Source organism: Halichoerus grypus, chromosome X (assembly GCF_964656455.1).
Source record: "Halichoerus grypus chromosome X, mHalGry1.hap1.1, whole genome shotgun sequence".
Lineage (NCBI taxonomy): Eukaryota > Metazoa > Chordata > Mammalia > Carnivora > Phocidae > Halichoerus > Halichoerus grypus.
In genome coordinates, this window is record NC_135727.1 from 21,098,094 (window position 1) to 21,124,960 (window position 26,867).

The 26,867-nt window shown below is 56.5% G+C and overlaps 1 protein-coding gene and 1 pseudogene across 3 annotated transcripts in view; one reads left to right on the forward strand and one right to left on the reverse strand.

Annotated features, from left to right (window-relative positions):
- Nucleotides 1–25,063, forward strand: part of ELF4 (E74 like ETS transcription factor 4) — a 38,266-nt gene extending 13,203 nt beyond the window's left edge. For 2 of the 3 annotated variants that reach the window (XM_036116302.2, XM_036116303.2), the window contains exons 2-9: nt 12,013–12,293; nt 15,299–15,470; nt 15,896–15,988; nt 17,370–17,561; nt 18,438–18,521; nt 18,598–18,790; nt 19,382–19,744; nt 20,607–25,063. In XM_036116302.2, coding sequence (XP_035972195.1) covers nt 12,222–12,293; nt 15,299–15,470; nt 15,896–15,988; nt 17,370–17,561; nt 18,438–18,521; nt 18,598–18,790; nt 19,382–19,744; nt 20,607–21,411 — 1,974 coding nt within the window. In that variant the 5' untranslated portion in view covers nt 12,013–12,221 and the 3' untranslated portion in view covers nt 21,412–25,063. Of the gene's footprint in view, nt 1–12,012; nt 12,294–12,566; nt 12,849–15,298; nt 15,471–15,895; nt 15,989–17,369; nt 17,562–18,437; nt 18,522–18,597; nt 18,791–19,381; nt 19,745–20,606 lie in introns of those variants that run through there. The other variant, XM_078064289.1, reaches the window with a different exon arrangement.
- On the reverse strand, nt 763–1,238 carry LOC118550896 (small ribosomal subunit protein uS17 pseudogene; annotated as a pseudogene).
- Nucleotides 25,064–26,867: the final 1,804 nt, after the last annotated feature.

Consider the following 26,867-nt stretch of genomic DNA (forward strand, 5'->3'; position numbering starts at 1 on the left):
ATTTGCTACAGATGTATTTTGGGGAGAAAAAAACCAGCAATATTGATTAGGTAGATGGGCTAACCCAGCTTACCAGGAACTTAGATAGGAAGAGAACCTACCTCGAGGAGAATAGGGTGGGCCTGGTGATAAGCCCCTGGCCCTGGGCCTTCCATCTATGAGGTGCTCAGGGCTGACTTTCCATAAATATTTGAATAAACATGTGCATCAATACCCTGAGATAAGAACCCAGACTTATATTATGTGTAAGCCGAGAGCAAGTGTATATTTATGGGGCAGGGCCATGACATGGCCACTCCAGGTCTGGATCCAGGAACTCTCTGGAAGCAGTAGGCCCCTTGAGGTATAGGAATAGAGTCACGTCCTTCATCAACAGAGCTGGAAGCCTTCTATTCCACTTCCCCTTCCTCCATAGCTGGCCACAGCAGTTCAACTTGTCACCATTTTGGTGCAGACTTGGCCCAGAAAGTTAGGATTCACTTATTAGACGGAGCTTTGGTTGGGATTGAAGCCCTGAAGGGGGTGGGTCACAGACCTGGGAAGCTTTTGTTGAAGGAGCATCACAGAGGTCCTGAGCCTTCAGAGTTGTGTGTTGTGAGCAAGCCCTGAGCTAGGGATCTGAGCAAATGGGCACCAGCATGGGACAGTGGGAAAGGCACAGACTTTGAGATCGAAGGCACACAGTCTGGGTTTGAATTCTGCCTCCTTTTTTTTTGACTAGGAAAATGACTTTATTTTTCTGGTGTGGGCGGGTGTCTAGTCTTAGAAGTTGTGGAGTTGCTTCTTGGTGCCGGCAGCCTTGCTGACCTTAAGCCCGTTGAAGGGCACAGTCTTTCAGAAGGCCTGGCACTCACCTGCTCTGACAGTGTCACCAATCTGGAGGTCCCTGAAGCAGGAGACCGGCGTGCAGACCTGTTCTTGTGGCATCTCTTGAAGCAGTTGTACTTTCGGATGTAAGGGGAGTAGTCATGGTGGATGACAGTGGTCCTCTGCATCTTCATCTTGGTCACCATGCCAGACAGAATCTGCCCTCAGATGGAGACATTAGCAGTATAGGGCCATTTCTTGTCAGCAGAGGTGCCCTTAGTGGCCTCCTTGGGCATCTTGTAGCCCAGACCAATGTTTTTGTAATGTCGCGGGAGTCTGTTCTTGCCAGTTTCTTGAAGCAGGACCCTCTGCTTATTTTGAAAGACGGTCAGCTGCTTTCGGTAGGCACCCTCCATCCAAATGTCCACCATCTCACCCGCCGCCTGAGAGAAGGTCTGCCTCCATTCTTGACGGGCCATGTGACTTTGGTCACGTTACCTAATCTTTTCTGAGCCTCACTTCTGCTGTTTTTAAAACGGAACTATTAAAACAGGATTATTACCAAAAGAGATTTCACTGAAAACGAAGTTCAGAGAGCGTAGTAGTTGGAACTAAACCTAGGTTCGAACCCCAGCTCTGCCACTGATGAGCTACTTTGTAAGAATTGAAGGAGCTAACCCCACAGCTCATACCCAACAAGCGTAAATCCCTGCCACCTTCTCTCTGCGCCACGCTGTCACCCTGTAATTTTTACCGCTTGGCCCTTTTCCCCAGGTGCAGAGGGAACAACTTGAAGTGCTATCAGAGGGCACAAAAGAAAATCTTACCCACATTTACACAATACCCACACCTCTCTGCTCCTCCCCCAGTGGGCCCATGGCAAGGCCATAGTGGCTGCACCCGCCGTCCCAGGCCCACCACTAGCTCAGATCGGTGCCAGCCCCACAAGCACTTGCCCTGAGCTGGCACTGATCTCAAGTGCTTGCACCCCTCCACCCGGGCTAGATGCGCTTTCCAAACACGTGCCACCAGCTTTGAGTCAGGCTTGTAACCAAACCCTGGCTCTGGGTTTGCACTGCAGATGTAGGGAGGGCCTGGCAGAAGCCCAGGTGCACATCCAGATGTTGTCTCCAAGGCTTCCTTGGCGTCCCCCATACCAGCTGTGAAGCAGGATTTACTCCAAATTGCAGGGGTGGAGAAGCAGGCTTGTGTGGGGCCCTGTCACCGGGGCACTGGGTCCTATCTGCTCTGGTGGGGGGGTGTGGAGGGAGAGGGGACAGGGAAAAGAGAGACTCTGTTCTCTTGACAGGAGGCCTGGCTGGGCAGGGCTCTCAGCCTAAGTCGCAAGAGGATGACCTCTCAGAACTGAGAGAGGTATCAAAACCATCTTCCCCTCCATTTTTTGTTGGCTCACCCAGTACCATCATGTCTAGGGGTCCCCTCAACTTCTACTGCTGCTTGGACCTCATGGAACAATATAACCACAGGGGGACCAAAGAGACTGTGTCTATCCGGTACAAGGCCCCCATCCCAGGCATCAGGGCTTCTAGAACCATTATCATGTACTTGTAACCTGTCCTCAGGAGGACTGGCAGCTAGGCAGAGGTCCAGGGCCTTGGGCTTCTACTGCTCCTCTGACCCATTGCCTTGGGAAGGCCTGGCAGAGCTGGTCACATGCCTGCAGGATCCCTCATGGGCACATAGTCCCAGTGCTAGGAGCTCCACCTTGCAAGGGCAACTGGGAGGTATTTACAAGTGCAAGTCACCACACCGAATCAGGAGCAGCTATGGAATGTGATGGCTTCCTTTTCCATCGCTACCCTTGACCCACATGTACTATAATACTTTGTTCTCCATTGTTGTCTCTCTCCATTGGTGCCGGGGACAAAACGATGCAAAATTGTCAAGTGGCATTGATCTCAGTGTCACCTGCCCCTCCCAGTTAACCCTTACTGTCGGCCTGCTTTCCCCAGGCTCTTGCTTCAGCCCATCCGTCCATCCTAAGCCACCCGGGGCTGATCCAGTCTTTCATCCAGTCCCCGAAGGCCAGGCTCATTCTGCACCCACCCCCTCAAGGTGATAGCTAGGGAAGGTGATAAACCCACTTCTCCTCATCCCCTAACAGGAGAGGCTTTGGCCGAGACAGCCCCAGCTCCCTCCCAGCCCCCACGCCGCCCCCCCCCCCAGCCCAAGCAGGCTGGCAGCGGAGCTGTTGGGGCGTCCCCTCGCGTACACAGCTGTCTCCTCAGCCTTCCTGTGAGGGATCCTCCCCGCCCTGCGCTCTCTGACCTGTGTGGGGCAGGGGCGGGGCGGGAGGGCCTGCAGGCCCTGAAGGGGAAACTGCTGAAACCCCTGGGACAGGAAGTGGCAGAGAGGGGCTGTTTCCTCTGGCAGAGCAGGGGTGCGGTGAGAGCTGGCCCTATCCCCTACTTGACTGCCTGTCTGCCGGGGCCCTGGGAGGCTGGGGAGAGCTGAGCACCCTTCTTGCCCTGGCTCCGCCCCCACAAAAAAAATGGATGCTCCTGGCCCACCGGGTCGGAGGGGCGGGGCGGGGGGGGGGGCTCTCAGAGGAAGCCATCTCTCTTTTGACAGGAGAGGACTTCAGAGAGAAGGGCAGACAGGTCAGCTAGAAGGGAAGGGTGGGGCGGGGCAGGTGAGTATGGGGTGAGGGGGGCCCACAGTGGCAGCGGAAAACCACAGCTGGGCAGGGGAGCCTTCTGTAAGTTCTTATTCTTACAGAAGATGATCAGGACCGTGTCTGCTCAAAACTGTGTGAGTTGGAAATGCAACAGATTGCTGACCCTGAATCATAGGGCTAGAAAGGACCTTAGACCATCCAGTCCACCCCCTCACTGTGTAGCGGAGGAAACTGAGGCCCACAAAGCAGAAGTGACTTGCTCAAGGTCACACCATGGGCAGAGCCAGGGCCAGGATTTTCTTTCTGCTGAAAATCTGCCGAGTTTGTATTTGGTGTCCCACACCTCCTTCCTGGCGCCTCTGAGTGCTCTGTGACATTCTTCTCAGAAATGAACTTAATCTGTCCACACTAAAGGGGAGTGAAGCCTTTAGCCCAGGAGCCAGTAAACTTTTCCTGCAAATAGATTGTAAATATTTTAGGCTTTGTGGCCCATATGGACCCTGTCACAGTAGCTCAACTTCTAATGCAAAAGCAGCCACAGACAATATGAAAATGAATGAGCGTAGCCACATTCCAATAAAACTTTATTTGTGGACACTGAAATTTGAACTTCGAATAATTCTCATGTGGCATGAAATATTATTCGTCTGTTTATTTTTTTCCTAATCATTAAAAAATGTAAAAGCCATTCTTGGCTCATGGGCCATCCAAACAGACGGTGCGCTGGCTTTGGCATGCAGGCCCTAGTTTGCCAACCCGTACTTTAGTCTAAGGAGTCAATCTAAGGTGTCAGGAGGAAGGGGAGAGAATATACTTGGTGGGGAGGAAGCAGGTAAGGCTGTGAAGAGGAGGTGACATTTGCTTCAGATCTTGACCACTGTGTGGGAATTGGAGCTGCAGAAATTGGGGAAGGGCACAGCAGGCCTAGGGCATGGTGTGAACAAAGGCACGGAGGTGGGGAAGTTGCTGCAAAAGTTAAATGTGTGCTGCACATGTGTGGCCTCATTGTTATTTGCCAGTCCTGGGTCTTTGGCTGCTGTCTGTCCTCACCAGAGGAAAGGGTTGGCTGTATTGAGGCTGCCCAGAGACAATGAGGAGGGGAAGGAGAAAGGTCGCCTGGGAGTCATAGCCACTGGCTGTGTGACCTTGGGCAAGTCATTTTTCCTCCCTCAGGAACTTGGTGTCTGCAGCTGGATGATCAGACGGATAGATGCCATGATCTTTCAGGTCCCTTTTAACTTTGATATCCTGGGACTCTTGAGTCAGGAAGAGGCTTTGAGTAGTGTGGGTGAGGGGGAAGGAGGAACCCCAGGAGTTTGCGGTGACATCAGAGCTGAAGCTGCCCTCCCTGATAGGCTGTCTCTCCACTTCCGCCCTGCGCCCTCCCCTCCATGAAGGCAACACTGGACTACCCTTTGCTTTTGCTGGCCTGGGAAGTGGCCAGTGGTGGGGGGTGGGGGGCATTTGGAAGGGGCACCCCAGCAGGCAGTGAACCCAGCCCAGCCCCTGCCGCCTGGGGGAGTCCCAGATCTGAGCAAGGAGCCTCCACATCAGTTTCTAGGACACGGGCTGGCCTTGTCAAAGAATACTGTCCCTTCAACAAAAGTTATCTGACTTAATATCCTGTTGGTGCCGAGTCACAGATTACCCCAGCCTCTAAAAAAACCCACTAATGAATTTAATTAGTCTCTGGTCAGTGTTTCTGTTACCCTCCCTCCCCCCACCAATGGAAGCAAGCAGGCCTTCCTGGGGGCAGGGGTGGGTGTGTGCTATTTGAGGCCACCTTTCATTCATCACATGCCACTTTCTGCCACAGCCTTGTATCTGGGTTGCCAGCCTCACGGGCCCCTTTGGCCACTGAAGGCCTGTAGAGGTCCCTCCTGCTGATGGGGTGTGGGTGTGTGTGTGTGTGTGTATGTGTGTAGCAAAATGACTCTCCAGGTCCTCTTTTTTCCACCTGGGTTTTTCAAGATAATCCCAACTTCAGAATGTCCAAGGTGAGCTCATCTTCTTGCCTTATTTCCTACCCCAATCACTTCATATCTTTTAACAGTCTTTACAGTAAGAACAGGCTCCACATCTCGGGGTCCCTACAACTACTGTATTACCCCATACTCTGTCGTTTTATTCCCTCGGGGTGGCTCTGGGCTTCACCTCCTGGGTTCCAGCTGCCCCACTGGGTCTCCTTCCATCTACTCCACCCATACACTCAGACCAAACGGATCTGCCTAAAGAACTGCTTGCCTTAGGCCCCTCCCTTGCTCTAGAATCTCCAGGAACTCCCAGTAGCTGTCTATGTTAAGTTCAAATTCCACCACCTGGTGGATCTTGGGCCTATGCACTTATCCAACTGATCTCCCTGACCTCCCAGCCAATCCCTGTCCCCCATAGCCAAGCTGGTTTCCTCTCTGTCCCGTGAGGTTTCTGGTTGTTGGTTATGTCCTCCCTCACCTTCTTCTCCATGTCCCTGTCTTCCTGTCCATCCAGGTAAAGATATGCTGAACATTGGACGAGTGACTGTAGCCAAAAGGACACAAATCAGACCAGGAAATTGAAAAACATGTTTGGGACGTAACAGAGAGTTTTCACCTACATTAACTCACTGGCCTTTCGTGACAACCCTTTGAACTAGGGAGGATGTCCCCATTTCACAGAGAAAGAAGGTGACCTGGCCAAACCCCAAGGCAAAGCTGGATCTTCTCTTGGGGAGGATCATGCCCTTATGATCTGCAGGGACTTCTGGGGTCCCCTCCTAAGCTGTAGCTGGCAGCCCACCATACTGGGGTTCAGTAGCTGCTCTGGACTAGGCTTTGCCTTCTTTCCTGTAGTGTGTTCTCCTTGTCATTGGCCTGTCCTCCACTTCCCAGAAGGGCTTAGTGACTCTCTCAGCAGGTCCCTGGAGCGGTAGAGATGAGGATGTGGTGGCCACAGGCACCTCCAGGGGGTGCTCTTTTGGCTTTCTCAGGCAAGGCCCCTGGGAGTCAGGGCGGCTGGGGAAATAGGTTCACTTTGTCGGTAACCCTTCCCCCCCCGACCATCCTCCCCTATTGGGGCTTCTGTAGAGCTCTTCTTGCCACATAACCACAACCCCAAGGGCTGGGGCGGGGTGAAGGTGATGAGGACTGGGAGCACCTCTCCAACCAAAGCGGCCTGCCCCTCTCCGCGGGGGGCCCCCCAGCCCTCGCCAGGAGCCAGCCCCTTCAAAACCAACAACTGGAAGCCTCCAGCCCCACCCCGTCTATGTTCTGGAGCCAAAGGGGGACTTCCGGGGGCTTCACGGGGCCCCAAGCCCCCTTTGCTCTCTGGGAGGTCACCTGAAACTCATCTTATGGATGAGTGATTTTTAATTTCCAAAGTGCTTTCCCACCACCATCTTCATTCACCCGAGACTCCCCAGTGAGCATCTGCTAAAGCTGGCTTAACCCTCAGCCCTCCCCCACTGTAAGGATGACAGAAACCACAGCCCAGAAAGAGGGCTGACTTTTCCAGGGTCTCACAGCTGGTTGGGATAGAGCCAGGAGAGGGCTTCCTTCCTCCTCCCTGCAAGCTGGGCAGTGCACACCATGGGGCGAGCTTACGGGTCTCCTGGAGAAAGGGGGGCGGGGACCTGCCACCTCCTGCAGCCCTAATCACCCCCTCCGCTGGGACAGCTCAGGGCCTGGGAAGATAGAGGCCAGACTGGAGCGCAAAAGGACAAGGGCAGTTGGAGATGAGCTCCCGCCTCCCTCACCATCGGAGTTGTGACAAGCCCTACACTGGAAGCAGGCAGTGACCTAGGGCCAAGGAAGGAAACTGGGTTTCTTGTAAATAAGCAAAGAGAAACCCCGACCAACAGAGCTTGCAAAACCTTTATTTTTTTCCTCCCTCTTCCTGATTTCGTCTCGAATGGAGGGGGTGGTGAAAAGAAAGGAATAGAGGAGAAGGAGCTGACAAAATAGTTGTGGCTGGGCCCCTTGGCTGGGCATCTGCTCCAGGAGGAGGGCTCTGCTCGCTGGTCGGGGTCAAGGCTGTGGGAGAGGCCGACGGACGGATTACTTCTGCTCCGTCCACGGCTACAGACTGGACCCCTGGGTCTGGCCCTCCGGCTCTTAAATACACACCGCTGGTCACGTGGGGCAGCATGCAAATCGGCCTCTGGATGACTATTAGCCAGAGGAGGGGCTGTTTTTAAGTAGAGGGTACAGCTGTTCCTGGGGTAGTTTCCATTTTGTTTGTGGTTGTGGGGGAGGGGCGGTGAGAGAGTGGGAAATGGCATGAAGGAAATTGTCACTTCCTTTCCAGAGAATTCCAGAAAGGTTTCATGGAGGCCTGGGTATTTCAGGAGTGAGGGCTGGCTCCGAGAGGATGAGGAACTGGAGAAGGAGAACTCTGCTTTGTGGCCTGGCTGACCATCCGGCCCCCATGTTTCCTGGCGTGCGTGAGAATGCCACGGGTGTTACTAGCAGTTCTGTGAGAGCCATTGGCTCAGCTGAACGGGCGTAGATTTAAACTCGCTCCGCGGAGACTGTGGATGCGGCTTCCACATAGGGGCTGCTTCCTGTATGCAGAGGAGGCCCAGTGGGTGGGTGCTGGACACCGCTTGACGTGCTCCAGTGACAGCCCCAGAAAGGGTCTGTACAGCTGAAGGGGGTCCAGCTGTGATGACGCAGAGAGCGGCCCAAACCACTTCTATTTTGCTCTTTTGGTTTTGAAATGCAGTCAGAACCACAGCGAGCCCGAGGTGTGCGTTTGCAGGCTGGGGATGTAGGCGCCGCCGCTTGCTTGCTCCCCCCTGTGGCACGCAGTCGCTCGCACACGGTGTCCGGGGCCATCTGCTCTCCAGACGCTGTGCTTTCAGTGCAAGTAGGACAGGCCCTGGGAGCTAGGGATCCTGCCGTGGCCTCCAGGGGAGTGAAAGGAGTGGAGCTCTTGCCACCCTGGGAGCCGACTCCGACTGGAGCCAGCTGTGATCTGTACAGTGATGGGGCGGGTGGGGGCCTTCCCAGGCACGTCTGTCACTGAGCCAAGTGTCTGTGTGTACCCACCTAGCGCCCCGCTCACCGTCGAGGCAGTGTCGGGGGCTCTAGGCCACCGAAGCTGTGTCTCAGTGTGTCTGTAAGGACACCAGGGAGGAGCGCCCCTGGTGTGGGCCTCTCTGGCCTCCAGCAGGGCGGGCCTTCTGTGGTGGTGGTTTTTTGGGTTTCAGGTTCCTGGGAGAGGGAGGTTATTTTGAGGGACCTGGGGGGGGGTGGTTCGCTCCTCTGCCGGGGAGAGTGAGTGACATGCAAATGAGCGTCTCCCCACCTCTCACTTTCAAATCCTCAAACATCTGAGGGGGGAGGGGCAAAGCTTTCTGGACTGGAAGGTTCCATGGTGGGGCTGGGATGGGAGTTTTCTTAGCCTTGGCCAACAAACCTAAGACAGCTACTTCCTCACCCCCCCCCCCAACCCCAGCTGGAAGCTGGCGCCGGGACAGAACAGGACACCAGGCTCAGCCTTGGGTCCTGTGTGCAGCACCCTCGCAGTGCCCCCGGCCCTGGGTCAGCAGAACCTGCACCAACCAGGCCCTGAATTTAGGTACTTAGACATGTGGACACCGAAAGAATGCAGTTGGATTAGTCTCTTCTTTCAAAGCCCTCTGCATCGATGGCCTAGGTTTCCGTCCAGCACCGTGCACGGGCGGCCTTCCCGCCCCCACCACCTCCATATTCTGCGGCCGGCGCCGTTCCTTCCCGGGAAGCACGGGACTTTGACTTTTCGGTGGCCGGGGTAGGGGGCAGCAGCAGTGGCAGCCCGTCCCAGCCCCCCTCGCCGCGGCCCCGCTGCAGCAGGCACTAGCTCCGCTTTGTCCTTCTTCTTCCCACGAAGGCAGGCGTGGAGGAGGAGGAGCCCAGGACGGAGCGTGTGGCGCTGCTGGCCCGACCCGGGCAGCCCTCCGACACACAGAGGCCCTTGTGCACACATCCCCACACTCGGGGCACGCGAGCACAGCCTGCACACGAGTAAATCCGTGGTGTGTTCGCACACCCGCGGTGAGAACCCCCATGGTCGATTACAGTGCAAAACTCTACAGATGTCACACACAGCACACATTTCTCTCTCTCATAAGCCTGGGTGCACAACACCCACCCCACAACCAATGTACACGTGGATATATATATTTTTAGAGAGGCGGGAGAGGGAGAGAGACTCTTAAGCAGACTCCCTGCTGAGCACGGAGCCCGCCGTGCGGGGCTCTATCTCGCAGTCCTGAGATAGTGACCTGAGCCGAAATCAAGAGTCAGATGCTTAACTGACTGAGCCACGCAGGCGCCCCACATGGATATACTTCTTGCCCAGAAAATACACCTCACTGGTACTGACTGACCAGTATCATTCATGCATTCGTCCGTTCATTCATTCATTAGTTCATTCATGTGTTTGTTCTGCAAACATAAATCGAGTGTGTGCTACACGCGAAGCACCGTGCAAGGTGCTAACGTTTCACTGATGACCACTGATGTCCCAGCCCTCCAGGAAGCCACCGCCTAATGGGGGAGGTCAGGAAGGTGCACGGAAGGTCCACACGCAGAGAGCACCAGTGAACACGCAAACATCAAGTGCTGATCTGGGAAGAGAAGCCAGAGATGAGCAAACCTGGAGGGAAGGGCTGCAGCGGAATGACCTCGTTGAGGGGAGTGGGGGCAGACACCGGAGTTTCGTGTTTAGACAAAGTGGGATTAGGTGAAAGTGATCCCTTTCATTTGATTAGTATGAGAATGCTTCCTGGGGGCAGACAGCCGGCCGGAGGCAGGGCGGGGAGCTGCGGAATGCGGGCCTTGGGGCGCTTTGGCTGGAGGAGACAGACCTTCCAAGCATAAATGGCCCTGGGAGGCTTCGCAGGCGGGCCACAGGAGACTGGGTCACAGGCGGGGCCGGGTGGGGGTAGGGTGGGGTGGGAGGGGTGGAACCCAGGCCAGACCGTGTTTTCCCCTGGGCCTCCTCTTCGTCCTAGCGGGGCTGTCTCCTTCACCCAAAGGAAACTCAGACCTGACAGGTTGAGTGGAGCGACTTCTTGAAGTTTTGTGTTGGGGGGCGGGGGTGGAAAGGTGCGGGGGGTGCGGGTGGGGGTGGGGAGCGGGCGGAGCCAGCCCTGTGGGCTAACGGAAAGGAAGTGGGAGAGGCCTGGGTGTCTCCTGTGGGGGAGAGCGGTCATCAGAGAGGTCACCCATGGTCCTCCTCCCTTTCCTCCCCTTTGCCCCTCTCTGAAGTTCCTCATTTCTTTCGGGGCCAGGAGAAGGCTTTGCCACCCTGGCACTGCCGAACCTGGAGGGCAGGTGTGTCGCTCCTGCTGTGGTGCGTGGACCCAGTTCTTCAGGCGTTCGTGGTTGAACCGGGCTGTTCGTAGACCCACCCCATGTCCGCACACACGAGCGTACCATTAAAAACAACCCTACGGGCCAAAGCTGAGGTGCCTGCAAGTGGCAAAGCCCAAGCGTTCGGGAGGAGAGGCGCAGAGCGGGCTGGCAGGGGGGCCGTGGGAGTGGGAGCTAGGCTTCGGGGGGTCGGCACGCGGGCCACGGCAGCAGACCACTGGAGGCCCGGGTGCCGAGCGGGGGTCTGAGGGGCATGCTGTCGGCACCGGAGGCACTGGGGAGAGGAGACACGTGTGGGCTGCAGAAGACAGGTGTCCTGGAAAAGGGGGGGGGCTGAGCCAGCCCTGGAGGATGGGGAAGGTTCTGTGGGCCCCTCCCTGAGCTGGGGCTCTCCTCTCAAGTTCCCAGGGTGACAGTTCAGCCTTGAAACTGAAAGCAAAGCTGCAGCAAGAGCGCGAACCCACACAAGGCAGCGGGAGGGGGGGGCGGGGCCGCGATAAGTGCGCAGGGCCTGTGGCCCACCTGGCCCTCTGTCTCGGGGCTCTCTGGGGGCGTGGCCAGTTCCCAGAGTCCCCTCCGCAGGAGCAGGGTCAGACCTGCACTGGCCCTGACCGCACAACCCCCCACGCTGAGACGTTTCTTCCTCCGTAGACTCTGCCCTTCAGAGCTGAGTGGCCCCCATGTCCAAGGTAGACTGAGCCAGGCAGAGCCTGGAAGAGCACCTGGTACCGCCATGTGTCCCTAACCCACTCCCTCTCACACAAGATTCTTTCTGAGCCGAGGGAATTTTAAGGATTCTTCATGCTGCTGTCCCATCTATAAGGACGGATGGGGTGCCCTGATTTCCCCTGTGGCCACACCCTGGAGATTAATCTTCAGGGTGGAGAGAGCCCAGAGCCCCTCGATCTGTCACCTCCAGAGGAGGCAGGAGAGAACGGAGGGAGGCTGTGTGTCTTCGCGGCCGGCTCAGGTGCAGACGCTGCTGACAGACTGACACTGAGGCTCGGCCACTTCCCACTGGACGCAACTGTTAACTAACTTCCTCTTTTTCCTTCTTTTTTTTTTTTTTTTTTTTTAACCTGCCTCCTTTCTTCTTCCCCTTCCTTCTCCTATCATCCTCCCCTTTTGGCAGTCTGGCCCTGGTGGCAGGGTCCCTGCTGTTGGCTAGCGTCCTGGGAACAAAGCTCAAGGAAGGTGACTTACTCATTGCCCCTGTCTCTCCCTTCTCCCTAGGTCACCCCCGTGGTTGGCCCAGCCCAGCATGCAGCCTTGAACCTGGCATAGGCCACCACCTACTCCAGCTCTCTACACCCCCTATTTTACTGTGGCTCGGGGTGTAGGCTCTAAGCTCCAAGTACCTGAAGAGCATCTCTTCGTCAAAAACACCCCCGCAGCTCCAGAGGGCCCTGCGAATCCTGCTGTCAGCTCTCTGAGGAGACAGCATGGCTATTACCTTGCAGCCCAGTGACCTGATTTTTGAGTTTGCAAGCAACGGGATGGATGATATCCACCAGGTATGGCCCCAGAGAACAGAGCCCGGTCGGCCAGGTGGACGATCAGATAGACACAGACAGGCCGGCAGACAGCAAGCCAGCCGGAACCCCCGACTAGCCAGTCGGCGAATATAGATCAAGCCCCTACTAGGTCCAGGCCACCGGGCCTGCCTGCCAGCCAGACTGTGCGCCTGCTCGTCACTCGTGCGGCCAGTCACTAGTCCTTGGGCGGTCATTCCGTGTGCAGTCACGGGCCACGCGCCGTCACCCAGCCAGCCGTGCGGCTATGAAACACAGCAGCTGGGCTGTCATTCGATCAGCAGTGGGGGCCGGACGCACAGGTGCCCATGGACCCTCATGTGCATGTCTGTCCCCTTCCCTTCACCTGCAGCATCACAGTGAGAAAGCTGCCAGGACAACCGCATAGCAAGAGTGAGCTCTGCCTGCCGGCCCCACAGGGCACAGACCAGTCCCTGGCCCCTTCAGACTCCATTCTCTAGCCTGGTTGACGGGCCCTTCCAGAACCAACTTTTCAGCCTCAATCCGAGGATCCAGATCTGGAAATGGGGTTCTCTGGTGAGGGAAAGGTGAAAAAGTGGACAGAATTTCAGCACTTAGGTCCCTACCGCTCCTTGTCTTGCTCTGAACTGGGGCTGAGAGAGCACGTTTTCCATGCACTTGGCTGTACGCTTTGGATGGTGTCTCGGCACACCCATCGCTGCCCTCCACTCCTCTCCTTCCACAAACTGGAGAAGAGGCAGCCAGGAACGGTAGAAGGAACAGAAGATTAAGAGTCAGGAGTCCTGGTTTCCGATCCCAGTTTGGCCACAGTGTCACTTGGGCAAGTCCTGTCCCCTACCCTATCTGGCTGCCATCTTCCCCTCTTCACCAAGAGGAGATCCAGTTGGATTATCTCTAAGGGCACCCCAGCCGAATACTGATGCTCTCTGTGCTGAATCCTTGTGAGGACAGAAAACTTCGTCCGACCTCTAGCGGCCTACCCAGGGCTGCCCCCTAGTGGGCTCTGAGCACATTGTACTTTCTGTCCCGTGGGGTCTTAACCTCAAGTTGCTCAGTCTTACCCAACATCTGTGGTGTGCCTCGCCTGGTGGAAGGCACCATGGGAAGAGAAGGGAAGAAAAATCTAACCATACCTGGGTTCTCGATACTACTAGTCATTTTTTGCCTGTTTCTGATCTGCTCAGCAACTGTTAACTGTTCTTCATGGAGGCTGTTCTTCCCTCCCAATCCCACACCTGCCCCTCCACCCTCAGCAGACAGCTTCTGCTCCAATTCACAGAGAAGCCAAGGACACCCTCTGTTTCCCTCCCTTCTCCCTTTTACTGATAACATCACTGTTCCTGTTTCCTTCCCGCTGACCCGGGACGAAGAAGTGTCCCTCTTCCTTCCAGCGGTATCTCCTCCCCGTACTTAATTAACTCTTCTCTCCTGCCTCCAAGACCTCAAACCACTGGTCACCTCCAATGTCTCTCTCTTAAATCCTTCAGACCTTCCAGACCTTTCTCCTCAACCTAGAACATCTTCAGGTCTTCTCTCCCTTCTACCCACCTCCTTCAAAAAACCACCACCTTCTTAACTCCTTTCTGTTCATCAGTATGGTCTCCACCCTCTGTGCTTACATTCTCACCTCCTTTCTCTCCCTTTCAGGAAACCATTTGTATTGAAAAATGTATCATTAATACAAAAGAGTATATAAATCATATATATATATATATATATATATATGAATAATTACAAAATGAACACCCATGAACTCACCACCCAGGTTAAGAAATAAAAGCATTACTAGTCTCCTAGAAGTCCCTGATACCTAAAACACTCGATGAGAGCCGACTCTACACCGGTCCTGTTCTATGCGCTTTATGCGCATTGATCTGTTTACACAACCCTATGGTGTTGTTTAATATGGCCACCCCAATTTTATAAATGAGGAAACCGATGCACGGCAAGATTAGGTGGCTTGCCCAAGGTCCCACTGCTACTAAGTAGCAGAGCTTGGTTTCAAAGCCAGGTTGTCTAGCTCTAGATCAGGACAATCCAATGGAATTTTCTGAGCTACTAGAAGTGTTCCGTATTTGCCCTGTCCAGTACAGGGCCACTAGTCACAAGAGGCTATGAAGCACTTGAACTGTGGCTAACGCGACCGAAGGACTGGACTTTGTATCTTGAAAAAGTTTTACAGTTACATTTAAACAGTCACCCATGCCTAGTGGGTACCATATTGGACAGACAGCTCTCAACTCTGTGGTCTTCATCACTACATCTGACCCCCTGCCTCAGTCCGTCCTCTCTGAGATCTGCTGTAATGTGCCTTGGGACCCCAGCAGTCCCCTAAAAGTGCTCTAGCCAGGGTGACTGCCCAGTGGCCAAACCCAATGGTGTTTTATCAGGTTTTTTTTTTTTTTTTTTCTGCATCCTTTAGGAACGTTAGGCGGAACTGAACATTCTCATTCTTTTTTCATGAAAAAAAAATTAACAACCCCATGAAAGAAAATTTGGAAAATACAGAAAACTGGGAAGAAAGGGAAAAAAGTCACCCAAAGTCCCACAATCAAAGTATAATTATTATAAACATTCTGGTATAATTCCTTATATACATAATTTTTAAAAAGAGTTGCAGGGCACCTGGGTGGCTCAGTCGGTTAAGCGTCTGCCTTCGGCTCAGGTCGTGATCCCAGGGTCCTGGGTTCGAGCCCCACATCGGGCTCCCTGATCAGCTGGGAAGCCTGCTTCTCCCTCTCCCACTCCCCCTGCTCGTGTTCCCTCTCTCGCTGTGTCTCTCTCTGTCGGGTAAATAAATAAAATCTTTAAAAGAAAAAAAAAAAAAAAGAATCCACTCAAAGCATCACCTAGTGAGGTTGGACCCAGAGCAGTGTCATCCCAGACAAAGGACAAGCCCTGGGGGCTCCAAGAATTAGGAATTGCAAGAAGGGCCAGATTCTGGTAGGGAGGGCTTCCTGGAAGAGGCAGGTGAGCCTTAAACCGGACCCCTGTCTTGTGCACAGCTGGAGGACCCCTCGGTGTTCCCAGCTGTGATCGTGGAGCAGGTACCCTACCCCGAGCTACTGCATCTGTACTCAGGACTGGAACTGGACGACGTTCACAATGGCATCATAACGGATGGGACCTTGTGCATGACACAGGATCAGATTCTGGAGGGCAGTATTCTGCTTGCAGGTTTGTTTCCTTCCCGGGCAGGGGAGTGTGGAAGAAAAAGGGGTACTGCCATCAGGGAATATAGCAGCCCGCAGTGGCTTTCCGTGACCCCACGCAGCAAGGGCAAGGCCCGCAGGAGTGGGAGATTAGATAGCGTGGTTAGGACAAACAAAAGGTAGTCACTTCATAGAGGAGGAAACCATCCAAATGGATCCGTGGTCTTTCAAGATGCAGTGGGACGAGGCAGAGTGAAGGGGAGACCGGCTGGGGTGAGCGGAGAGAAAAGGTGGAGAGTGTCAGTAGGTGGCACGCTAGCCCCTTCCGGGTCCCTTGGCTTCTTAGCACTGTTCCCTGGGCTGGCCCCATGAGAGCTCCACCCCTGCCCTGAGCCCTGAGGGAACTTTCTTTCTGCCCCCTGCGCCCCACACCATGGAACCTGGAACCAGATGACAATGAAGCAACCTCACAAACCATGTCAACCACTGAAGTCTTGCTCAATGTCGAGTCTCCTAACGACATCCTGGATGAGAAGCAGATCTGTAAGTGTGAACCCTGGTGCCTTAACTCGAGGCAACAAAAAATGCCATTTAAAAATACCATGTCCATGTATTGGATTCGCAGGCACGTGTGCACGCAGATATGCGTGCCCACAGCCGCTGCGGCCGGGTAAACGTGCTCTTGAGCTGGGGCGGGAATGGCGGGGGGCAGAGGGGCAGTGTAGACAGGGAAAAGGTGGCCAGGGGGACTTTCCTTTTCCAATTTTTAAATTGTGGTAAAATATACATAACATAAAATTGACTACCTTCACCATTTTTCAGTGTCCAGTTCAGTGGTATTAAGTACTGTTGGGCAGCCATCACCACCATCCATCTCCAGAACCTTCCATCTTGCAAAACTGAAACTCTGTGCCCATTAAACACTAACTCCCTATTCTCCCCTACCCTCAGCCCCTGGCAGCCACCACTCTACTCTCTGTCACTATGAATGGGACTACTCTAGGGACCTCACAGGAGTGGAGTCACACCGTAGTGGTCTTTGGGGACTGGCTTATTTCATTTAACATAATGATGTCAAGGTCTGTCCATGTTGTAGCATATGTCAGAAATTCCTTCCTTTTTAAGGCTGAAGGCTGACTACTATTGGCCAGGGTGACTTTTCGGGCCCCTCTGCTCTCTTGCTGGGGCCCCCACAAAGACTGTGCAGGGCGTGGCTTATTTAGAAATGTGCCAGGCTTGGAGCTTGGCTCCCCACCTCCCCAGAAGGCCCCCCACGTGGGCTCCTGCCCCACCCCACCCCCAGGCCTTTGCCCAACTCGTGGACAGGAGGGCTTCTGACCCTAACTGCCCCTTCCCGAGGGCAGGCTGGGGATCCCGCGGGGGGAAAAAGCCCAAAGCTGCCAGTTAAGAGTGCCAGCACTTCTGTTCCTGACCCTGTCACTAATGTGCACTCAGGCTTCAGCAAATACTTACTGAATGCCTACATGTACCAGGCACCCACTTGCTGTGTGACCTTGGACACATGCCCTGCCATCTCTGGATCTCAGTTTCCTTATCAAGAAAGCAGAGGAATTGGGCTAAATGATATCTAAGGCGCCTTCCAGTTGTAAAACAAGTGAATGACGAAATCAAGGTGGCCCTTTACCCTGGGTGTTGCCTGGAACTTCCCCACTGCCGGCAGGGGGCTGTAAATGTGGCAGCCGTGATTGGGACCAGCTCATGCCCACAGCCCTGCAGATGTTTCCTGTCCTCGTGGTGTGAGACACATGAGGCATTTTCAGGTGTATCCTGCATCTGGGGCCGTGGGGAGCGGCTCCTCCGCCCTCCCCAGGAGCCCACCATTCTCTTAAGTGCCGGGAGACCACACTCCCGGCCTGCCCTGGGCCTCAGGCAGCTCAGGCACCTCAGGCCTTTCTCCTTGCAGTCGGCACCTCCGAAATGCTTCCAGACTCAGACCCTGCTCCGGCTGCCACTCTGCCCAACTACCTGTTTCCTGTCTCTGAGCCTGATGCCTTGAACCAGGCGGGTGACACTGATGACCAGGAGGGGCATTGTCTGGAGGAGAAGGTCCCCAGAGAGGAAAGTGCCAAGAAGACTGGAAAATCAAAGAAGAGAAGTAAGAGAGAGAGAGAGAGAGAGGGAAAGTGTGTGTGTGCACGTGTGTGCGTGTGTGTCTGTCTGTCTGTCTTCAGGGGGGTGTGGTAGGAGGGGGGCGGGTCAGGGAGCCTATCAGGGGTGAGTGGGTCAAGGCTCATAGACACATTCAGAGGACAGCTCTTTGGTGTGACAGGGGATGGATGAAAAGTCCTCCCTTCTGTACAGTTTGGCCTGCCCAAAGGCTGACATTTCCCACGCCGCTCCTGTCAGCCCAGCAGATAGGTAAACTCGTGCAGAAATACCGACCGTCCCAAATGGGTTGAATCCTAGTCTAGGTGTCCGGACACCAGGCTTGGCCCCCTGGCCAGTCCCTGGCCCTCTGGGGCCCTCTGCCTATAAAAGACGCCTCATGCTATGTGCTTATCTTCCTCCTCAGACCTTGTGGAGCTTGGGCTATTTGCGCGAGAGGACTTTGGGCTTTCCCAAGCCCTGATGTTATTGATTTACTCAGGCAAGGACTGCTTAATACTGCCTTGTCGGTGTGGCGACCAAAACCCCAGTCTCACACTTACCTGGACAACAGCCGCACCTTGAGGCCGCCTTCTCATTTCCAAAATCAGGCTCGGCGGGTTGGGTTCTTCGAAAGGTGACTCATTTGTCAGCACTATGCTCCTTGGCCGCGTGGGCAGTAGAGTTCTGGTCTACCTCTGGGGCCTGAGCATGAGGGCGGGCCACTGGGCGGGCGCGGGAGCCTGAGGGCCGCGGTTGTGGAGAGCAGTCCTGGGCCTCTGGCCCCGGTGGCCTGGTTCTTGACGTGGCACCCCACTCGGGAGCCTGCCCTGCAGCCCTCCGTGTGGTCTCAGCCTCATCCTGCTGCCCCCCCTTCCCCTCCCAGTCCGGAAGACAAAGGGCACCCGCAGTACCTCACCGGTCACTGACCCCAGCATCCCCATACGGAAGAAATCGAAGGACGGCAAAGGTAGGGCTGGGAGTCAGGCCAGGTGGGAAGGGGGTCGGGGTGCCCGGGCGGCTCCTCACCAGCTGGCCCTCTGCAGGCAGCACCATCTACCTGTGGGAGTTCCTCCTCGCGCTTCTGCAGGACAGGAACACCTGCCCGAAGTACATCAAGTGGACCCAGCGAGAGAAGGGCATCTTCAAGCTGGTGGACTCCAAAGCTGTGTCCAAGCTGTGGGGGAAGCAGAAAAACAAGCCCGACATGAACTACGAGACGATGGGGCGGGCACTGAGGTAGGAGCTGCTGGGGCCCCGAGTCCCTGCCCTGGGGGCTTTCCGAAGCTCTTCTCGTCTGAGACGTCCCTCCTGCTTTAGAGTCTGCTGACGCTTCCATCTGCTTGCCCCTAAGCCCGTCCCCAGACCCCTTCTGGGGGGCACACTGCCCGCCCTCTTACAGTTCTATCCTCGCTTTTTCTCTTTTTGTAGCACAAGAGCCTTTGGGGGCCTCCCATGCCCACGAAGGGCATTCTGCTGGCCAGAGACCTCGGGGACAGGCCCGAGTTAGCCGTCATCAGTCGTGCAGGCTGGGGGACAGCTGAGCTCCCCACCAGCCATCCCCTCCTATCCTGCATTCCCCCCCTTGTCCTTCCCCCCAACGCAGGGTGGGGCTAGCCTTTGAAACCCCTTTTCATGGCCCTTTGTGTCCTCAGGGGGAGAGCTCAGAAATTTCATAAAAGCCTTTCAAGTCCAAGAGTTGTCCTCACCCCTTCCCTTGACGCGGGGCTCCCATCTGGCTGCCCGGCCAGCCTCCGCCGCCTGCCCGCCCTGCCCCGGAGGGCGGTGTGTCCCTGCCTAACTCCCCACTCCCCGCCCCTTGTCCCCCAGATATTACTACCAAAGAGGCATCCTGGCCAAAGTGGAAGGGCAGAGGCTGGTGTACCAGTTTAAGGAGATGCCCAAGGACCTGGTGGTGATTGAAGATGACGAGGAGAGAAGTGAAGTCACGGCGGCCTCCCCTCAGGCCTCCACGCCCTCCACCTCCACCACTGGCACCACCCGCCGAGCCAGTTCCAGGGTCTCGGCCAGAGCTGCTCCCCAGGGCAAGGGAGGCCCTTCCTGGGAGAAGCCAAAGGTTCAGAACGTTGGCTTACAGCCATCTGCGAATCTGGAACTGGGACTGTCTGTAGATGAGGAGATCCCCACTACCTCCCTGCCAGAGAGCCAGGCCAAACTCACCAGAGCCGTGAGGTAAGGGCCCCGGAGCCGTTACACACCCTCCCGTAGTGCCTCATGGCGGGGGGCGGGGGGGTGCGGGGGGTGGACGTGGTCAGCCTCTTGCCGAGTTCTGTGGTGTCTCCAGTCTCACGGGAACCTCACAGGATCCCAGGGAAGCCAGTGGGGCGCTTGTTGGTCAAGAGAGGAAAAGTGACTTGCCCACGGTTGCACACCACAGTGGTGGCAAAGCCAGCCCCCCTGCCCTGGGCGGCGTCTGTCACCCGCTGGGGCTGTTCCCGTTATCTCAGAGTGCTCCCCCAGCAGCCACCAGCGACCTCCACATCGGGGCCCATCTCCCCAAGCCGCCTCCACTCCAGAAAAGAGGCAATGGAGAACGTGACAGAGATGCCCGTCCTGCTTCCCTCGGGCCCTCCAGGCCCCCCTGGAAAGCTCTCGCTGCTTCCTGTCCATGCTAAGTGTCTCCACATTTTCCCTGAGAAGGTTGGGTTTTGAGTTCTGTGTACGTGGCGCCCGCTAGGCTGGCAGGGGCAAGGTGCCCTGAGGCAGGAAGGCGCTGGAGCGGCGTGGTGAGGGACAGGAGCTCTGGGGTCAGAAGGCCTAGATGTGGGTCCCCGCGACTAGCTGTGTGGTCTGGGGCAAGTTACATAACCTCTCTGTGCTCCCGTTTCCTCAAGCTGTAAAGTCAGATTATTAATCTCAGTGCATGGGCTGCTTGGAAGATTCCTGACCTGTACTAAGTGCTCAGTAGACGTTCGCCGATCCAGCAACAAAGACAGAACACCTTCAACCAGCTCTGCTCCTCCTGGGCCCTCCTCCCCAGCCCGCTGGGAGATGCCTCCTGCCTTGACCAAACCTGTTTTCTGTTTCTTCTCAGTACTTCTTCGGTGCCCAGCAACATCCACCTGGGAGTGGCCCCCGTGGGGTCGGGCTCTGCCTTGACCCTGCAGACAATCCCACTGACCACAGTGCTGACCAGCGGGCCCCCTGCCAGTACGCCTGCTTCCACACAGCTCGTTCTCCAGAGTGTTCCGCCTGCTTCGACCTTCAAGGACACCTTCACTTTGCAGGCCTCCTTCCCCCTGAGCACCAGTTTCCAAGAAAGTCAGGTGGCAGCACCGGGGGCCCCGCTGATTCTCAGTGGCCTCCCCCAACTTCTGGCTGGGGCCAACCGTCCGACCAACCCGGTGCCATCCTCCATCGCAGGGGCTGGACCGGCCGGGCCCAGCCCTCAGCCCCCCGGGACTGTCATTGCTGCCTTCATCAGGACTTCCGGTGCCACCGCAGCCGCTGGGGTCAAGGAGGGGCCGCTGAGGCCCTCCTCATATGTGCAGGGCATGGTGACTGGGGCCCCCGTGGAGGGGCTGCTGGTTCCCGAAGAGACCCTGAGGGAGCTCCTGAGGGATCGGGCTCACCTTCAGCCACTTCCAACCCAGGTGGTTTCAAGGGGTTCCCACAATCCGAGCCTTCTGGGGAACCAGACTTTCTCTTCTCCCAACCGCCCCACTGTTGGGCTGACCCCAGTGGCTGAACTTGAGCTCTCCTCAGGCTCAGGGTCCCTGTTTATGGCTGAGCCTAGTGTGACCACCTCTGGGAGCCTACTGACCAGATCCCCAACCCCAGCCTCCTTCTCCCCATTCAACCCCACCTCGCTTATTAAGATGGAGCCCCATGACATATAAATGAAGGGGCCGGGGGCCAAGTTGAGCAGCCTTTTTCTATGGACTTCGATAGCAGAGACTGACCGGAGCAGGACACCTGCCCTTACTTTTCGGTGGGATCTCAGTACACCGGATCCCCTGTCCCCGACCTCTGCCCGGTGTCACCTTGGCCAAGCCATGCCCAGTTTGAGCATCCCTGGCGTCAGACCATGGCCTTCAAGAGCATTAGGGGATATGCTCTTGCCAGGGTCGTGGGCTGACTGGGTGATGGAGGGAGAACCTCCTGAGAAGTCTGTGGCCAGGGCCGATGCAGGGGCCTCGTGGGGAGAGTCCTTTCGTGGGGCTTCTCACCGTCTGCGTTCCCTCCACGGGGAATTTCCTATCCCATATGTGAATATCTCTGTATGTATGTGTGTGTACTCGTGGGTCTGTATCTCTGTTTCTTTGGGGAGGAAGGGGGTGGAGCTGTGAGGTCTTCAAGGGTGTGTGTCTCTGGGTCAGCTGCAGAGATGGGGATTTTTTTTAAGGGAAGCATTCTCTAATTCCCTTTGGACAAACCATTCAGTTGCCCCGAGGCTATGGGGTACAGGCTGAATCCAGTTGGGAGAGATGTCACAGAGCTGGAGCAGATCCAGGGTAGGAGGATTTCGATGGGTGTGTGTGCTGGGGAAGACGAGTTCAAAGGGACAGGGTCGGACCCAGATACGAAGTCCCCACACAGGGCTGGATTAACTGAATGTTTGTGCCAAGAGCCTGGGCTGTAATACCAGCCTTCACTGGCACACTGGCCTATCCAACCCCCACCCCGATCCGGGGGTCCCTCTTGATTAGTGTCGCCCCGGTATCTCCCTCCTATCGGCGTGGCTGGGGGTAGTCGTGTAGCCGTGGACACTGGGACTGCCTCCCTTCCTGCCTGTGCGTGCCCGCTGCTCAGCCTGCCTTCTACTCACCTTGTAGGTTTGCCAACCGCCCCCCCCCCTCCCCGCCGCAGGATGGCTACCGCAGACCTCGAGTGGACCGTTGGCTCTCACCTCCCAAGTCGCGCACCTAGCCCTGACTCCCACACCAAGAAGACAGGAGCCAGCGGATGTGAGCCCCCCTGACACTTCTCCTGTCCCAACAGGGTTCCCTGCTTCCATCTTTCCTTTCTGAGGACGTTTCAACCCATCCTCTCCTAAGTGAACCCCTCGGCTTCACTCCTCCTTCCCCTTCTTTGAATTAGCTTGCCTCTCTCCAGCCAGATTTGGGGGCAAGGCTAAGAGCTAAGACATGGCAGCCTCAGAATCGATTCTATTTGGTGAATTTGGTTAATGTGAATCAGTGCCCTGGGCCCTTGGCTATGTCCTCAGTAGAAAACCATCCACTTGACCTAACTACCTCCCCAGGTTGTTCTCTCTCTCCTTCTGGTCGCTGCCAAGCCTCCTGTGTTCTCTCCCACTCTCTTCCTGTTCTTCCCTCTCTCTCTGGAAAGGAACCATTTATGGGTGTGCAGGTGTATTTATTACACATCTCCAGCACTTGGCATTAAAATGCCTTTTTCTAATCTGTTTATTATGACAAATTCCTGATGGTGGAAAGTGAAACATCCTGCGAAAGAGTCACCTTAAAAAAAAAATTTGCACAAAGGTGCTGCATGGGTTAGGGGTGCCCTGCCCCCCCCGAATTTCACAGAACCCATCATCTGAAGGTCACTGATACCCTTACCGTGACATCAAATGTCGTCCTCACAGTTCTCAGTCCCCGTGAGTCCTGGCGGCTCGTGACACCACTTCCCACCCCCTCGGGTAGCGGCCGCACGCCGGCCGCACTGAGTGTGGGCCCCCCACCCCGCCGGCTCTCGTCCGTCTCCTGGCTCTGGCTGGGCTCTTCGGGGGCGGCTCTGAAGTCAAGAGCTGCAGCTCCTGCTTACATTTCTAGCGGCCGGCTGCATGTTTCCATCCAGATGCCTGTCCTGCCTCAAAGACAGCCCCTCTGTCAAACATGGATTTGAAACAAATGAATTTTAAAGTCTTTACACACACACACACACAACCTTTCCCCTCAAAAAACAAACAAAAAGCTGTCATGACTTGCCTATTTCTGTTCATTGTACCACCATTTTCCTGACCTTCTAAGCTTGACATTTCAGAGCCATCTGATGGCTGCCTTCGTTTGACCCTGTCCCCTCCCCCATCTCCTGAAGTCCAGGCCGTTTGGCACGTCTCTGAAATCTCCCCTTTCTTCCACATTCCCGGAGCCTCCAGCCTAGCTCAGACTTACCCAGAGCTCATCCCCCCCTCCCAGGCACATCAACACGCACCACGGTGTGACCTGTCTCATCCCCTCCGATCTGCCAGGGCACCGATTCTGTTCTTTCTCGCTAAAAGGCCTTCAGTGGCTCCTCATTGCCTCTAGGTAGGGTGATACTCAAAATACTGAGCCTCCGACCTGTTGTAGGCAGCTGGGCATTAACCCTGTATTTGCTGAATCTTGAGGCAGGCCAGGGGTCCTGGAGGAGGGAGGAGGGAGCACTTGCAGGCTCAGGGCTGTAATTCCAAAAGTGAGGTCCCAAGTCATTGACCTGGCAAGGCCCTTCCCCATGAGGTCCCGACTGACTTCCCTAGTCGTCGTCTCACTTGGTTTCCCTGACCCCCAAGGTACTGTTCCAGTCAGAGTTAGGGATTTGCTGGCCTTTGAGCTTGCCTCTCTTCGAAGTTTCCCACCTCTGTGGTTTTGCTTTACTTGGTTCTGCTCAACCAGAATGCTCCGCGAATCCTTTAAGACTCGATTTGTGGAAGCTGCTTCCCCACACCAGCCTACCCTTACAGGAGTTCTTCATTTTACATTCGTAGCAATTGCCGCTCTTTGGGCAACTGATCGCGAACAGCCTGTGACATCTCCTCTGTTATAATCACAAACTGTTACTTAAATCTTCAATGACCTGGACCTATTTTGTCTCCCCAGTTAGTGTGTTACCTTCTGAGGGCGGGGGGGGGGGGGGCGCCGTGGCACCCACAGCAGGGCACACTACGAAGCATCTAGTGAGCACCAGCGAATATTGCCGGTTGAGCTGGTGAGAGATGGGGACCAAAGTCTGAGGCTGGTGACCTCTGACCTCCCCCCTGCACAGGCACTCACCCCAGGTGCTCCACTGCCCAGGGCCAGCCCTCCCTGGCTCAGTGCCCTCATGGTACCCCCACTCCCACCCCCCAGCCTTGCACCCGAGAGTTGTTACTACTTTGAACATCCCCTGCCCCTAAAGAAACTTCCCTGTCCAGTTTCTTTCCTAATTCAAAGTGTTAAATTAGCTAATCTGGTTAACTAGCCTGTGCTGATCTAGTTACGGGAGAGGGCTGGAGGAGACCCTCAGGAGACAAGTTCATTTTGACCAGAGTCCTGTGGCAGCACCATCCTGGCCTCTGCGATGGTGTCATGGAGTCAGGAGCTGGCTCCTCACCCCCCAGCAGCCGATGTAGTAGAGCTTCGTCTGGGCCCCCACGGCACTTTGCGTATACCTCTTACTGTAGCACTTAGCACATGGTAGCTCCTTAGCTCTGTGTTCATGTATGTTGCCCCTCCAATAGACTGTGAGCTCCTCAAGGACAGGGACTGTGTGTTAGTCACTGATGTATCCCCAGCGCCTAGCACAGTGCCTGGCACACAGTAGGTGCTCAATAAATGTTTATTGAAAGAAGGAATGAGTCTTGGCTCTGATCACGGGGATTTCAGCCCTACACTGTGGCAGGCAGAAGGGGGAGGAGGAGAACAACCCAGACCTGGGGGCTTTCACAGCTTTTGGACCCCTCGCGTGATACCGCAGGCCGCTGCTTCCTCGCCGGTGTCTGCGCCGCCCCCCCCCCTCCCCGCAACAAGGCTCCACGAGGAGGAACCCGAAGCCGCTTCCAGCTGTGCGCCGCTGCCACCGGGAGCCGCGGGCGACTCCTGAGCTCCCGCCCTTCGCCCCGCCCCCTTCCCGGCACAGCTGCGGCACTGTTTCCTCACCCCTGGGGGGAACCCAGTGGCCGAAGCGTCAGGCCCGATGGAAGGGGCGGGGCGAGAAGTTATTTTCACCATCGTAGGTCTTTCTGACCCCATAACGTATTTTTAAAGAGGCGGTTCGGCTGTCGCTGGTTCCAAAGCTGCTGGACCCGAGGTGGGCGAGCTCATTCTCCTCCCGCTCCCACGCCTGCGAGGCCCCGAAGGTCGCAGCCTGCGAGAGCCCCGGCCGCTGGCGTGCCGGACGTGGGGACCAACGTCCAGCAGGTGGCGCCGTCGAGCTGGCCATGGCGGGCTGCCGGCGCAGGAGCGCCGGGGAAGGGAGAGGCGGCTGGGGTGGGGCCCGCGTCTTCCCGTCCCTCCGTCCCGACTCTGCGCCCCCGACTGTCCCAGGGCGGCTCCGGCCCCCACCAAGGCCTTGCACGGCCCCGGAGCTTCGAACTTCCCCACCCCTCCACTTTCCAGGGAGAATTTAGCAGGGGGCTGAACGCCCTCTCCCCATTGGCCTGCTGCGCCCGGCCCCGCCCCCTCCCTCCCGCGGCCCCCTCCCCCAGCCTCCGGGACAGGCAGGTGAGCACGCGGTGGACCCGGCCTGGCGCGCCGGCCGCCGCTCTTCCCCGGTGGCGGGAGGGAGCCTCCGCCGCTGCCCCCCCTCCCCTCCAACGCCGCAGGGCGCCCGGCCCGGCCCGCCTCCCCACCGCGGCCTGCCTCTAGCTGCACGCCCGCGAGGCGCCGCTTTCCACCTGGAAATCGGAGAGCGAGCGCGGCGTCCGATTGCCCCGGAGGGCCCCGACCGCCCGCAGCGTGAGCCCGGGCTCCCCGCGGGGCCGGTGCGGGGCTGGGGAGGCGTCCGCACCCGGCGGCCCGACGCTGCGGCGTGCCAGCCCCCCTCGCGGCGGAAACCCGGGGTCTAGGAGAGCACGTGGAGTCCTGGCCCGCCCCGCTGCGGGGTCCAGAAGGCCCGAGCCCGGCACCTCCCCTGGGCTGCTAAGCAGGCCGCCCTTCGGGCGGACCCCATTCCCCCTAAAACACACACACACCACACACACACACCACACACACCACACACACACACACACACACACACACACACACACACACACACACGGCTTCGCTTGGGGCGGACCCCATTCCCCCTAAAACACACACACCCCACACACCCCCCCCCACACACGGCTTCGCTTGGGGCTGACCCCATTCCCCCTAAAACACACACACCCCACCCCCCACACACACCCCACCCCGCCCCCCCCACACACACGGCTTCGCAGGGGCGGGACACAATAGAACACTCAACAAGCTCCCCTATTACAGATTAGATTATGGAAGGGACAGTTTACTGCCCAGTTCGCCCCCCTCCAACCCAAATGGGGATGTGCCGAGAGCGGATGGTCCTTTCCGCAGAAATACGGAGACTTGAACAGGGCCTCCCTTTAACCCTGCACCCCAAAGAGGAACATTCTGGTAAAACCATCATTAACAGTAGGCCCACGACCTCGGCA